Source organism: Heptranchias perlo, chromosome 41, assembly GCF_035084215.1.
Source record: "Heptranchias perlo isolate sHepPer1 chromosome 41, sHepPer1.hap1, whole genome shotgun sequence".
NCBI lineage: Eukaryota > Metazoa > Chordata > Chondrichthyes > Hexanchiformes > Hexanchidae > Heptranchias > Heptranchias perlo.
Genome location: NC_090365.1, coordinates 856,362 through 871,556, shown reverse-complemented (window position 1 = coordinate 871,556; position 15,195 = coordinate 856,362). Strand labels below are relative to the sequence as shown.

Below are 15,195 nucleotides of genomic sequence, written 5' to 3'. Positions count from 1 at the left end.
TTCTATGATTCTATTCTATGATTCTATTCTATGATTCCATTCTTTGATTCTATTCTATAATTGTATTCTATGATTCTATTCTGCGATTCTATTCTACGATTCTATTCTGCGATTCTATTCCATGATTCTATTCTACGATTCTATTCTACGATTCTATTCAATGATTCTATTCTGCGATTCTATTCTACGATTCTATTCTACGATTCTATTCCATGATTCTATTCTGCGATTCTATTCTACGATTCTATTCCATGATTCTATTCTGCGATTCTATTCTATGAGTCTATACCATGATTCTATTCTGCGATTCTATTCTACAAGTCTATTCTACGATGGTATTCTATGATTTGATTCTTCTATTCTATGAATGCCACTTTCCCCTTCTTTACCCCCTCCCCCCATTCCTGGATCTGATCAAGACCAGGAATGTTCCTGTGTGAGACACCACAGCACTGGAGCCTGGTGTTGCTTGTTTTAGTGTAAACCTCCTGTCACCTGTCTTTATATATCGGCAACATCGTAATTACCGTAGCAAGGCCCATGTTGTTCACCTTCTACCATCCCGGTAGTCGCATGATAGAACGCTAACGGAGTTATTCATTAATTATCGCGATCAATCTCTATCAATGAGTCTATAACATACCCAGACATGAGGCGAGGAAAACCCCCAGTGGTGGAGAGTTTTGGGAACCACAGGTAACAGTTCAATACTGTTAAACGTTCTTGAGGCTGAAATCGTTAGAGGAAACATTTTGTGACGCTTTTATTGATACAGAGCAGATCCCAAGCGGGTGTGGAGTGTGGTTCTGACGTTTTTCTGCCAACTGGCCTGTTCCTTTAATGCCACCGCTCTAATACAAAAACAACATACGGTTATATAGTGCCTTTAACGTAGTGAATCCAGTGAATGGTATCTCGTTATAATGTGTTGTGTTCAATCAGAGGGCAGTTATCATCACTTGTAAATTTTAGGCTGCAGCTCAATGACTATTTTTTTAAAAAGATGATTTTTCAACTGTAACAAAATGTGACAAACAATAAGTGTGATCGATGAGGACCAGAAAGAGATCTTTACAGATAGAACAACAGATCAGCATGGCACTGCCCACACTATGTCAGGAGACCACGAAGGAGTAAGTGTGACAGGGAAAGTGTGACAGGAAGTGTGACATTTAACAGGAAGTGTGCGCTATGTGCAGGGCTTTAAAAAGTATTGCAGATTTGAGAAACAAGGTGCTGTTTACTTTCTAAGCTGAACTTTTCCTATCTCCTGCTTTCTCTCATCCACTGAATCTTGCTGGGGTACAGTTCCACAGTGCAGCGTGACCTCGGGAATCTTAGCGCAATGCATCTGTGGTTAGTTTGTGGTTCGTTCCAAGTCACATTTTTTGGGAGTCCTGTGGAGTGAAGGGAACGCAGTGTGGTCACAGTATCCGTGGACAGGGTTTGCTCCCCCATTCTGGTTTTACTCCTGTCTCCTCCATGCTGGTGAATGATCCGCCCCCTGGTTGGTCACTCGAGTACCTGTCAGAGGGCTATTCAACCGTTAACTACATCACAGCCAATTGTCCCACCCTCACCCGATGCCCATGTATCTATCTATATATATATATATATATATATATATATATTTATATACAGACGCACTAGACAGTGGGAGTCACTGGACAGGGACCAGCAGCAAGAACCCTGGCTGATTTCCACCCCCTACCTCCGTCCCGAGCTCAATGGCACTGAGGCCAATTGTAGAACCACAACTGCTGTCCCGGTGAGGTCAACTAAATCGGCACAGACCTCGGGTGGTGGTCGAATCTGGGATCTCGAGGGTTCGTTATTTGAACTGTGGCAGTTCACAACAATTCGGCTGCAATATTTTTTCTCTGAATCTCCTAGACGACGACAACAACAACAACAACAACTTGCATTTAAATAGCGCCTTTAATGTAGTAAAATGTCCCAAGGCGCTTCACAGGAGCGATTATCAAACAAAATTTGACACCGAGCCACATAAGGAGATATTAGGACAGGTGACCTAAAGCTTGGCCAAAGAGGTAGGTTTTAAGAAGCGTCTTAAAGAAGGAGAGAGAGGCGGAGAGGGTTAGGGAGGGAATTCCAGAGCTTAGGGCCCAGGCAGCTGAAGGCACGGCCGCCAATGGTGGAGCGATGGAAATCGGGGGATGTGCAAGAGGCCAGAATTGGAGGAGCGCAGAGATCTCAGAGGGTTGTAGGAGGTTACAGAGATAGGGAGGGGCGAGGCCATGGAGGAATTTGAAAACACGGATGAGAATTTTAAAATCGAGGCGTTGTCAGACCGGGAGCCAATGTAGGTCAGCGAGCACAGGGGGTGAGGGGTGAACGGGACTGGGTGCGAGTTAGGATACGGGCAGCAAGACCTGTTTGGTTCAGTACTGAATGGCCCATTTACTACTGAGTCAATTGGCCTGGGTTAGGGTTTCCAACTCTGGTTGGACGTATTCCTGGAACTGTCCTCCTGACCTCCCGACTCCAACTGCCCCACCCGGTCGAACAGCCTTTTTCCCCATCTCCAATATTTTTCTAACTAATAAAGGGAAGTGACAAAAGAAAAGAACACATAATTTTTTTAATGTCACTATGATTTTTCTCTCGTGTCTCGCAGCAGTGTCCAGGAAATTAATCTTTAATTCCTGGAGAGTCCAGGGCAATCCTGGAGGTTTGGTGACCGTGTTTGGGGTGGGTGCAAATTTGGTTCTTTTTCATGTGTTCAGTGTGTTTTACGAGCCAGAGCCCGGCATGTGTTTAAACAGTACCACCTAGTGTAACATTGCATCATCTCACACTTAGTGTAAACTTAAGGACAATTATAGACAAAAAGAACATTGAAAGCACTCCCTTCACGTTGAGTATGGTGAAGTGTTTGTGTATTCAATGAGTCAGGTGTCCAGTCCCTCAGTGAGAGCTCAGTGGATAAATGTTTCATAAAGAAAGAAAAAAAGAACTTACATTTCTACAGCGCCTTTCACAACCTCGGGACGTCCCAAAGCTTTTTACAGCCAATGAAGTGCTTTTGAAGTGTAGTCACTGTTGTAATGTAGGAAATGCGGCAGCCAATTTGCACACAGCAAGATCCCACAAACAGCAATGTGATAATGAGCAGACAATTTGTTCACGGTGATGTTGTTTGAGGGATAAAATATTGGCCAGGACACCGGGGAGAACTCCTGCCTCTTCTTCAAAATAGTGTCATGGGATCTTTCACATTAACCTGAGATGGCAGACAGGGCCTCGGTTTAACATCTCATCTAAAAGATGGCGCCTCCGACATTGCAGCTCTCCCTCAGTACTGACCCTCCGACAGTGCAGTGCTCCCTCAGTACTGACCCTCCGACAGTGCAGCGCTCCCTCAGTACTGACCCTCCGACAGTGCAGTGCTCCCTCAGTACTGACCCTCCGACAGTGCAGCGCTCCCTCAGTACTGACCCTCCGACAGTGCAGCGCTCCCTCAGTACTGACCCTCTGACAGTGCAGCACTCCCTCAGTACTGACCCTCCGACAGTGCAGCGCTCCCTCAGTACTGACCCTCCGACAGTGCAGCGCTCCCTCAGTACTGACCCTCCGACAGTGCAGCGCTCCCTCAGTACTGACCCTCCGACAGTGCAGCGCTCCCTCAGTACTGACCCTCCGACAGTGCAGCGCTCCCTCAGTACTGACCTTCTGACAGTGCAGCGCTCCCTCAGTACTGACCCTCCGACAGTGCAGCGCTCCCTCAGTACTGACCCTCTGACAGTGCTGCGCTCCCTCAGTACTGACCCTCCGACAGTGCAGCACTCCCTCAGTACTGACCCTCCGACAGTGCAGCACTCCCTCAGTACTGCAATATTTTTTCTCTGAATCTCCTAGACGATGACGACAACAACAGAACAACAACAACAACAACAACTTGCATTTATATAGCGCCTTTAATGTAGTAAAACGTCCCAAGGCGCTTCACAGCAGCGATTATCAAACAAAATTTGACACTGAGCCACATAAGGAGATATTAGGACAGGTGACCTAAAGCTTGGCCAAAGAGGTAGGTTTTAAGAAGCGTCTTAAAGGAGGAGAGAGAGGCGGAGAGGTTTAGGGAGGGAATTCCAGAGCTTAGGGCCGAGGCAGCTGAAGGCACGGCCGCCAATGGTGGAGCAATGGAAATCGGGGGATGTGCAAGAGGCCAGAATTGGAGGAGCGCAGAGATCTCAGAGGGTTGTAGGAGGTTACAGAGATAGTACTGACCCTCTGACAGTGCGGTGCTCCCTCAGTACTGACCCTCCGACAGTGCAGCGCTCCCTCAGTACTGACCCTCCGACAGTGCAGCGCTCCCTCAGTACTGACCCTCCGTCAGTGCAGCGCTCCCTCAGTACTGACCCTCCGACAGTGCAGCGCTCCCTCAGTACTGCACTGGAAGTGTCAGCCTAGATTATGTGCTCAAGTCTCTGGAGTGGGGCCCATATGGGTCTTTGTGTGACCCAGAAACCAATTACCCCTGTCCTTGTCGACCTCCAGCGACTCCCCATCCCTCTTGCATGTGTGGAGGGGACCAGATGAAGCCTGGTAGTTAGCCCACGATCATGGTCCTCCCAATGGACAATTCAGAGCAGCACTGAGAGATTCCTGGGAGTAGATCAGCTAACCACATTCTGGGCCACGAGCAATGAATGAGAAATAAATAAATGAACGAACAAATAAGTGAAAAAAATGTTGCTCCAGATGCATTTTATACCCTGGACAAGAGGAGCTGGAACCTGTACTGTGTCAATCAGCCACCAGAGAGCATCATCGACACACTGCTGGGGTGATCATCTCTACAAGAAAACTTCTAAGAGTTTCATTACTTCTGGTTAACTAGTTAACTACCTCTGCTAGTACACTGGTTAATGTGTGCGTCTAAAATTCTGGTCCACATTATTTTCGTGCAGATGTTGACCTATTTGCAGCACCTCACTGAGACATACAGAGCAGGTTCGATCCTTGGACTGTGGTCTGTTCGTCAGTCTCAGCCAGGGCAGCAGTAACGGGGGTGGGGGGGGAGGGGTTACAGTTGGCCTCAGTGCCCCTGGGGTAGCTGGGAGGAGCAAGTCAGCCAGGGTTCCAGTGCCTGATCACTATCTGGTGACCCCTGCTGGAAACTGCATGGGTGTGCAGTTCGAGTTATATTATCCAGGGCCCAGGCTGTCTGGAATTCAGTCCCTTCCTATATTCAAAAGCTCCCCTAAAATCTCGTCTCCTGAACTGTGTCTCCCCCTCCCCCACGTATGTTCCCCCCCCGCCTTTTCCTAATCAGGCCCACCGATTCGGCCTCGTTAGGTGCTCTCAGACGTTCCATTGTACAGGGAGCACCGTAACAATGTCGCAAGGATGGGATTGGGTGTATCTGTGATGCCCAGATGGTAAAGCAGATGCTGATTTGGCCCGACTAGGCTCCCACACACACAAAGAATAGGCACTTGGGTGTGGGCACAGGGTGCCCAGAATGCACCAGCGTTTTCATCAGAGAAGGAGCGAGAAATAAGAACAGGAAAGAAAACTGTGAAGAAAAAATTCACTCAGCCATTGGTGGTGACTAATGAGTGTTGGGGAAAATATTTGTCTGTTTAAAAAAAGATTTAGCCTCTGGATAGTTCATGTCAGTTTACACACTGTAACTCCTAACCCAATTTAACTAAAACAACATTGCACTAGAACCTGACAGTCGGTCAGACTATAGAAACATTGGCTCCAGTTTGCCCAGGAATATCTGGTGGGAGTGAGTGATCTCCGGGCTGAGTTCACACAGGACAGGTCCCTTTAAATCCCATCCACCTCCCTCTCCAACTCTCTGTATTAACCACGCCTGTCCATCAAAACATCCCGACCCAATGAGAGTGACTAAAATCACCCACAGCCGCTCGACGTTAAAGAGACTCAGAGCTTTCTCATTCAGATTTAAATCTCTCTGAGGCTCGGGAGAGTCTGTGTGTCTCTATCGCCGAGTCCCCTTTAAAGTTGGAGCAACAAGGGAGCGCCTGGCAACAGGAGCAAGAGGGGCACCGAACGACAGGTGCAAGAGGGGCATCGGGCGACAGGAGCAGGAGGGGCATCGGGCGACAGGAGCAGGAGGGGCATCGGGCGACAGGAGCAGGAGGGGCATCGGGCGACAGGAGCAGGAGGGGCATCGGGCAACAGGAGCAAGAGGTGCATCGGGCGACAGGAGCAAGAGGGGCATCGGGCAACAGGAGCAGGAGGGGCATCGTGCAACAGGAGCAGGAGGGGCATCGGGCAACAGCTGCAAGAGGGGCATCGGGCGACAGGAGCAAGAGGGGCATCGGGCAACAGGAGCAGGAGGGGCATCGGGCAACAGGAGCAAGAGGGGCACCGGGCGACAGGAGCAAGAGGGGCACCGGGCGACAGGAGCAGGAGGGGCATCGGGCGACAGGAGCAGGAGGGTCATCGGGCAACAGGAGCAAGAGGGGCATCGGGCAACAGGAGCAGGAGGGGCATCGTGCAACAGGAGCAGGAGGGGCATCGGGCAACAGCTGCAAGAGGGGCATCGGGCGACAGGAGCAAGAGGGGCATCGGGCAACAGGAGCAGGAGGGGCATCGGGCGACAGGAGCAGGAGGGGCATCGGGCAACAGGAGCAAGAGGGGCACCGGGCGACAGGAGCAAGAGGGACATCGGGCAACAGCTGCAAGAGGGGCACTGTGCATTGCCAGGCACACCCAGAATCACCTTCAAAAAGGCATTTCAGCAGCAATTGCCCATTAACAGGAGAGTCAGAGGTGAGTCTCTGTTCAAATTCCGATTTCTATTTCAATCCACCTTATTAAAAACTTGTTAAGCTGCAAATTAAAATCTGAACCAAAGTTAATCAGTTTGGTCAGAAATGTTCACGATTCAGATTTAGAATGTGTGGATTGTTTAGTTGAGAAGTTTTCTTTAAACAAATCCCTGTGTTACTGTGCGGGGAGCTGCTCGCTATGGATTATTACAGAGCAGGATCTTCTCCAGTGACTTTCAAACATCTCAGAGTGTGGGCAGGGTGGGGGAACCACCCTAAATATGGCCAGAGTCTTGGGACGTCCCGTCCTAGCTCCCAAAACAACAACCACAACAACCACCTACATTTATATAGCGCCTTTAACATAGTAAAACGTCCCAAGGCGCTTCACAGGAGCGATTATCAAACAATATTTGATACTGAGCCACAGAGGGACACATTAGGACTCAGCGCGAGAGACCCCCCCGAGACTGCCTTTGGTCCAGGGACCCCCAACTTGACAACTTATATCTAAAGACAGGATCTCTGTGACATGTAATAGTGGAAAACATTTTTTAATTAATATACAGCAACAGAAATAATGCGCTGGTGAGTTAACAAATGCAGATTTAATGATCTTGGAGACTCCCCCCTCCCCTCACTGCGATTGTCACGCAGACCCCTGGGGGTCCTCAATTGCACCCACTGTGGTCTGGGGAACCCCCTCTGAAACCCCGCAATCTAAAGAAATGATTTCTGTAAAATATTTGAACAGCCAATGGGACCTGCCCTGCAAATTGGTTTCTTTTTAAAAGAGTCGGTTAAATGATAACGATCGAGACTTTTAAATCTGCTTCTGGTCCCTGATAGGCAACGCTCGGTAACTTGGCAACAGCTGGGATGGTTTCCTTGGAGTCTCTGATCATCCCGCATGAAAAATATCAACAACTGTAATCTTTGATGCTGTTAAACACCCAAGAAAACAGCCCTACCACAGGACTAAACAAGGAAAATAAAACCAGAACCTACAAACTAAAGAAAGATACTGGGAGGATTTATTTATTTGTTCTCCTCTCCCTTTTGCTCTTTTTATTCTCTTTCTTCTGCTGCATCAATTTTTTTTTCATTTTATAGTTTCACTTTTTTCCTCTTTTAAATCTGACGGGAAACTTCAATCAAAGAAATGAGAAAAGCCAGCTTGGCAGCACCTCTCCCTCGCCCACAATTTACTCATCCCCTCTCCTGAAGGAGCTGACTCCTTGTTGGGATAAAGCCCCCAAACCCGCACCCCCCCCCCCAGCCTTCCCTCCGGTACCTCGTCCAAGTGACCATTCTTTGCAACTGAGCCGAAGCGGCGAGTGTCAGTCGGCTATTCAACCACAGAAGGCATCACAGCCAAGCCCTTACCCAAGATCCTCGCACACATGAACTTTGCAGCAGGGTCAGAGTTTAGTGATCAGGAGCGAGAACCCTGGCTGATTATCTCCTCGTTAACCCATATTGAGCACTAAATCCAGGCTGACACGCCCAGTGCAGTACTGAGGGAGTGCTGCACTGTCGGAGGTGCCGTCTTTCAGTTGAGACATTAAACCGAGGCCCCGTCTGCCCTCTCAGGTGGATGTAAAAGATCCCATGGCCACTATTTCACAAAAGAGCAGGGGGAGTTCTCCCCGGTGTCCTGGGCCAATATTTATCCCTCAACCAACATCTGTCAACCGACAGTCTGGAACTCACTGTCTGGGAGTCTGGAACTCACTGCCTGAAAGGGTTGTGGAGGCAGGAACCCTCACAACATTCAAGAAGCATTTGGATGAGCACTTGAAATGCCATAGCATACAAGGCTATGGACCAAATGCTGGAATATCGGATTAGATTAGACAGGGCTTGATGGCCGGCGCGGACACGATGGGCCGAAGGGCCTCTATCCGTGCTGTATAACTCTATGACTCTAACATCACTAAAAAAACAGATTATCTGGTCATTTATCTCATTGCTGTTTGTGGGATCTTGCTGTGCACAAATTGGCTGCTGCGTTTCCTACATTACAACAGTGACTATACTTAAGAAGTATTTCATTGGTTGTAAAGTGCTTTGGGATGCCCTGAGGTGGTGAAAGGTGCTGTATGGAAAACAGTCTCTCCACCTGTTTCCAACTTTGCCGGTGTCCTGTGCAATGGGCCTTCGCCCTTCACCTAGTTATCTGAGTGAAGGTGAGGGATGGTAAAAAAGATCTCCCTAAACGAGGAGCCCACGGTTTTCATTCAGATGCTGGAGGACAGGAGGTGGGGGAGGTGTTATAAACTTCCTGATGGGGATGAAATCTCAGCAAGCAAGTCAATCTGGGTCTTTGTGCCTCGTCACCAGTAGAGTGAGGGTAGAGTGACAATGGACGAGTTTTGGCAGGTGGTCACCAGCCAGGCTCAACCGCCAGGGAATTGTAGGCGGGGGTGGCAAGGGAGGATAAGGAAGAATAAAATGACCACAATGTATTGGGGAGGGTGGGGGCGGGTGGAGAGAGTGGGAATAGATTAGAGTCTCAGAAACTCTTTTTTACCCCATTAACGGCCAGTGGCTGTAAAGGGGCTGCTCATTATCAGGGAAGGGGGAAACATTTGCAGGGCTATGGGGAAAGAGCAGGGGAGTGGGACTAATTGGATAGCTCTTTCAAAGAGCCAGTACAGGCACGATGGGCAGAATGGCCTCCTTCTGAGCTTTATCATTCTATGGTTCTATGATTGTTAGGTGTTGTGTTTTATTTAAAGGGTGAATATTGAAGGCGGATGTGCAAGAAACTATGGAGATCGAGACCATGGTCAACAGCAGCTTATTCAATGGCAGCTCTCTGATGAACTTTCCTGACACTGATTTACTCCAACAGTATAAGTCTCTCTTCATCCTGCTATACTGCACTCTGGTGGCCGTGGCCTGCATTGGCAACACCTTCCTGGTTGGCAGCATCATCGTGGACAAGAAACTCCACAATGCCACCAACTTCTTCATTGGGAACCTCTCGGTCGCAGACCTCCTCATGTGCCTGACCTGCGTCCCCCTGACCCTGTCTTACGCCTTTGAGCTGCGTGGGTGGCTCTTTGGAGGGTTCATGTGCCACTTTGTCTCGCTCATGCAGTCCACCACGGTCTACGTCTCCATCCTCTCACTGACAGCCATCGCAGTGGACAGGTACATCGTAGTGGCCTACCCCATCCACCGAAGAATAAGACTTCACTGGTTTGGTCTCATCATAGTGGCTATATGGGTCTTATCTTTAGCCTTGGCTAGCCCGGCCAGCATTCATACCATTTACCAGGAGCTCAAAGTGATTGATTTCACCGCTTGTGGAGAGTCTTGGGCAAGCTTAGAGGAACAAAGGCTAGCTTATTCCTGCATCATCCTTCTATTGTCCTATGTGGTCCCATTATCTGCCGTGACCATCTCCTACTGTGCTATCACCGTCCATCTCAAGAAAAGGAATGATTTGGGGGTGGATGGGAGCAATTACGTCAAATGGAGCAAGGACAAAAGAAAGACTTTCATCCTCTTAGTCATCTCGGTTTTGGTCTTTGCCATCTGCTGGTTGCCCCTGCAGATCCTGAACCTGATCATTGACATAGACATTGACTTAACCATCCTCAACTACAGATACGTTAAAGTCCTCCACCTGTCCTGCCACTGGGTGGCGATGAGTTCCTCCTGCTACAACCCCTTCATCTACGCCTCGCTCCACCGCAAGTTCAGGCTCCATCTTAGAGGTTACGTTCAACATCGGAAGAGGAACAGCAGCTTCATGTCCAGCATCTCATCCCCACCACACACTGCAGCAGTAGACCTTCTAAAACCTGAGATGGGTAACCGATCTTACAGCCAATGAGCTTTGACTTTGTAGGGTTACTATGTGTGGATTTTGAGATTGATATTTGGTTCCATCTGACGCTTGTAGAATTGTTAATTGTTACACACTACACCGCCCCCAGTGGTTGGGTGGAGTCAACACATGTCCTGGCATGGTACTAAAATCACACAAACCCTAAGATCCCAGGTGTGATTCCTGGTCTGTGCTGAGTTAGCTGATCTCTGGTGGGGGAGTGGTGAGAACGCGTCTTCAATGATCCTAGGCTAGGGGAGAGAAAGAATCAGATAACGTTCTCGCTCCCAATCGCTGTCCAGCGACCCATACTGGAAAGGGCACATGTGCGGATATTGGGGGCAAAGACAGCATCAAGCTTGGCTGTGATGCCCTCCATGGTAAAAGAGCTGGCTAACGCTCATTGCCTGGACTCGCATTATGAGCAATGTTGCCTACTCAACAGAGTTCCCATTGGCCACTGCTGGCTATGACTTGTGTTTTGTGCTGTCAAAGGTCGTCTACTTGTTTGGTTGGGTCTACCATTAAGATGGTTCAAAAGGTCTATCATTGAGATGGTTCAATAAGATCTATCATTGAGATGGTTCAATAAGATCTATCATTGAGATGGGTCAATAAGGTCTATCATTGAGATGGTTCAATAAGGTCCATCATTGAGATGGTTCAATAAGGTCTATCATTGAGATGGATCAATAAGATCTATCATTGAGATGGATCAATAAGGTCTATCATTGAGATGGATCAATAAAGTCTATCATTGAGATGGTTCAATAAGGTCTATCATTGAGATGGATCAATAAGGTCTATCATTGAGATGGATCAATAAGGTCTATCATTGAGATGGTTCAATAAGATCTATCATTGAGATGGATCAATAAGGTCTATCATTGAGATGGTTCAATAAGGTCTATCATTGAGATGGTTCAATAAGATCTATCATTGAGATGGATCAATAAGGTCTATCATTGAGATGGTTCAATAAGATCTATCATTGAGATGGATCAATAAGGTCTATCATTGAGATGGATCAATAAGGTCTATCATTGAGATGGTTCAATAAGGTCTATCATTGAGATGGTTCAATAAGGTCTATCATTGAGATGGATCAATAAGATCTATCATTGAGATGGTTCAATAAGGTCTATCATTGAGATGGATCAATAAGGTCTATCATTGAGATGGTTCAATAAGGTCTATCATTGCGATGTACAGTGTGTAGAGGTGTAGGAATCTTTGCCGATTGTTCATGACAGACTTGCCTGTTTGGCTGCACAGTTATGGGTGTGAAGCTTTCCCCTCCTTTACCCAGGGGCGAAGAGGCCAATCATTATACTCTAACTGATGCCTCAGCCAAGATCAGCTGACTCATCGCAGACCAGGGGAAAGGTGGGTCCTTTCTGGTCCCTGTGTTCCCCGTCGGGCAGTGTACTCATTGAGCCATTGCGGAAGATTCGAGACGTTAATTCTGTTAAAATAATGTAAGTGTTTTGTCCTTCCTCTCCTCTGCATGCTCTTTGCTGTCTTGCCCCCTTCCCCTCTGTGTGTTGTTCTCTCCCCTTGTCTGATGGGACTATCTCACCATGAAGATGCTTCTCGCTGACATGTTCAAGAAAGTCCTTGGAATGCTGCCAGCCAGCAACCAATCTGACTGAATGAATTATTTCCAATAGTTTATGAAATATATAATGCTGCAGTATTAATAAAAGATAAAGACAAAGTTTGAAAATAATGGCGATGCTTAAACACAGAACAAATGCCTTGCATAAAATAACAGATGTATAGAAGGGCAGGTTGTGAAGAAACAATCAGCTCAAAGGTTTGTCTTGTGCCTCAATAGAGTGACTGTAACCCTCTGTTACCAGCTCACCCTGTGGCCTGAGGGGAGAAGGTGCGAGGGATTCTGTCTCCCTCAAATACCACTTGAAGGGAATGTCAAGAGGAAATACGTTTTATTCAAAGTCTGCTCCCCAGTGTTGATGTAAAAATTACAGGATTATAAAAATACTAGGCTCTGTTAAAATGAAGAGAGGTGTCCTGAGGCACAGAGGAGCAGCTCAGAAATGACAAGTCTCCTTATCTAGGATCACAGGAACAGGAGGAGGCCATTCAGCCCCTCGAGCCTGTTCCGCCATTCAATAAGATCATGGCTGATCTGAATCTTAACTCCATTTACCCGCCTTGGTTCTGTAACCCTTAATCCCCTCACCCAACAAAAATCCATCGATCTCACTCTTGAAAGCTCCAATTGACCCCCAGCCTCAACAGCTTTTTGGGGGAGAGAGTTCCAGATTTCCACTCCCCTTTGTGTGAAGAAATGCTTCCTGACATCACCCCTGAACGGCCTGGCTCTAATTTTAAGGTTATTCCCCCTTGTTCTGGACTCCCCCCACCAGAGGAAATAGTTTCTCTCTATCTACCCTATCAAATCCTTTAATCATCTTAAACTCCTCGATTAAATCATCCCTTAGTCTTCTATACTCGAGGGAATACAAGCCTAGTCTGTGTAACCTGTCCTTGTAATTTAACCCTTTTAGCCCCGGGATCATTCTGAATATCTAGAATGGCAACAAGGATTTGTTATAATATATTTTTTAATATTCAGAGGCGTATTTCTGGTAAAAAGCAATCCAGCCTAGACTTTCCTAATCCTTTAAGAGTGCTTCAAGGAGAATGGGAGGGAAGGACAGGGTCGATGGATGGGATGTATACAAGCTAATCTGTAGCAATCTCCTGAGCAAGGAGTTGAAGCAAGGAGCCGACCTCAGAGGGGGACGGAGAGAAAATAGGGATATTGGGGAGGAAATAAATGGCCCCTTCAATCATCATCATCTCCGAGAGCCTGGCCGAGGAAGGATAATGAGCCAAGAAATGTACAATCTGTTTGCCAAGAAGTGATAGTCTTAGAGCAGGAATTCTATAACAATGACAAATAAACCAGCCAATTATAAATCTCCTCCGCATTAAATCAGCCACTTAGTCATTTTTAGAAAGCTTTTACATTTTTTCGCTCCGCTGTCTCTTTGCTTCCCCTTAAGGAACAGTTTCTTGTTGGGTTCCAATCCCACGAGCACTGCCCACCTCTGTATCTCACCCGAGTGGCCACGTGAACTGGTTTCTCTCCTGTATCTCACCTGAGTGACCGTTCTCCATGTGTGAGACCAGACAGCAATTGTCGCAAGGGTCGTTGACCATGGAGTGGTCATCACAGCCAAGACAGATCCTGTACTCACCTGACATCCAAACACACACGCACGTCCAAGCGGGGAGGGTCACCGGACAGTGGGAAATTGTCCCCTCCTCCTTCTCTCACTCGGTGGCATTGAGGCCGACTGCAGTGGTCATACTGCCTCCCAACTGACCGAGCACAGACCAGGCATCAAACACTGGGATCCAGTTATCTGCAGGGCTCTAAGCAATGGGGAAAGTGCTGAGCCTTTTACACAAAGGTTTCGCAAACAGCCCAGATCAAGTTGGCACCATGCCCACAAGGACCAGGAAGGGCAAGAAACAGGAGAGACAATTCCCAAATGACGATAGATGGGATTATCGAACCTCCAGGATTGGCGATACCAACAGGAGACGTGACATCTGACGAAAGGTGGGGCAAATGGCTGGAATTTCTGCAGAGCCGATTCAGCTCCATTGTCTTGACTGCGCCAGAAATGCTCGTAAACAGGGTCTCCACCACACGTCTGGTGAAGTTACACTGGCAGAGTGAGAGCAGCTCCCAGGAAATTCCCAGTCGAAATTATACTCAGGATTGAGTTGCCAGGGCTAGATGACTACATTGTCATGGGTTGTAGGCCACATATGGCCCATCTAGGCTGACTCTCCCAGTGCAGTGCACTGTCAGAGGTGCCGTCTTTTGGATAAGACGTTAAACCGAGGCCTTGTCTACCCTCTCAGGTGGATATAAAGGATCCCACGGCCACTATTTCAAAGAAGAGCAGGGGAGTTCTCCCCGGTGTCCTGGACAATATTTATCTCTCAACCAACATCATAAAAAAAACAGATTACCTGGTCATTATCATATTGCTGTTTGTGGGATCTTGCTGTGCGCACATTGGCTGCTGTATTTCCTACATTACAACAGTGACTACACTTCAAAAGTGTTTCATTGGCTGTAAAGTGTTTTGGGATGTCCTGAGGTTGTGAAAGGCGCTATATAAATGCAAGTCTTTCTTTCTGTACACTGACTAAATCAAAATTTTCTAGAACAATGTTTGAGTATTTGACATTGTACGTCAGAAATTCAGTCAGCGAGTCCACAGTGGTGTATCGATATTTTCCAGGGGTCCCAGGTGTGTGTTAGAGTTTTCGGGGCGGTGGGGCGGGGGGGCAGTCCTCACGCAGAATGGTTTGAAAACCACTGCACTGGCGATTGTCCTGCCCGGTCCTTCTCTTTTTCTGGCCCGTGTGGCTCAGAACCCACCCAGCGATTAAGGACAATAACCAACAACAACTAGCATTTATATAGCACCTTTAATGTAGTAAAATGTCCCAGGGTGCTTCACAGGACCAATTATCAAACAAAATTTGACACCGAGCCACATAAGGAGATATTAGGACAGGTGACCAAAA

At 47.6% G+C, this 15,195-nt stretch overlaps 1 protein-coding gene across 1 annotated transcript; it reads left to right on the top strand.

Annotated features, from left to right (window-relative positions):
* The first annotated feature begins 5,893 nt into the window (after nucleotides 1–5,893).
* On the top strand, nucleotides 5,894–14,798 carry LOC137305891 (prolactin-releasing peptide receptor-like). The gene is made up of 2 exons (XM_067974828.1): nucleotides 5,894–6,774; nucleotides 9,515–14,798. The coding sequence occupies exon 2, from the start codon at nucleotides 9,547–9,549 to the stop codon at nucleotides 10,618–10,620; it is 1,074 nt and encodes a 357-aa protein (XP_067830929.1). The 5' UTR covers nucleotides 5,894–6,774; nucleotides 9,515–9,546; the 3' UTR covers nucleotides 10,621–14,798.
* The last annotated feature ends 397 nt before the right edge of the window (nucleotides 14,799–15,195 follow it).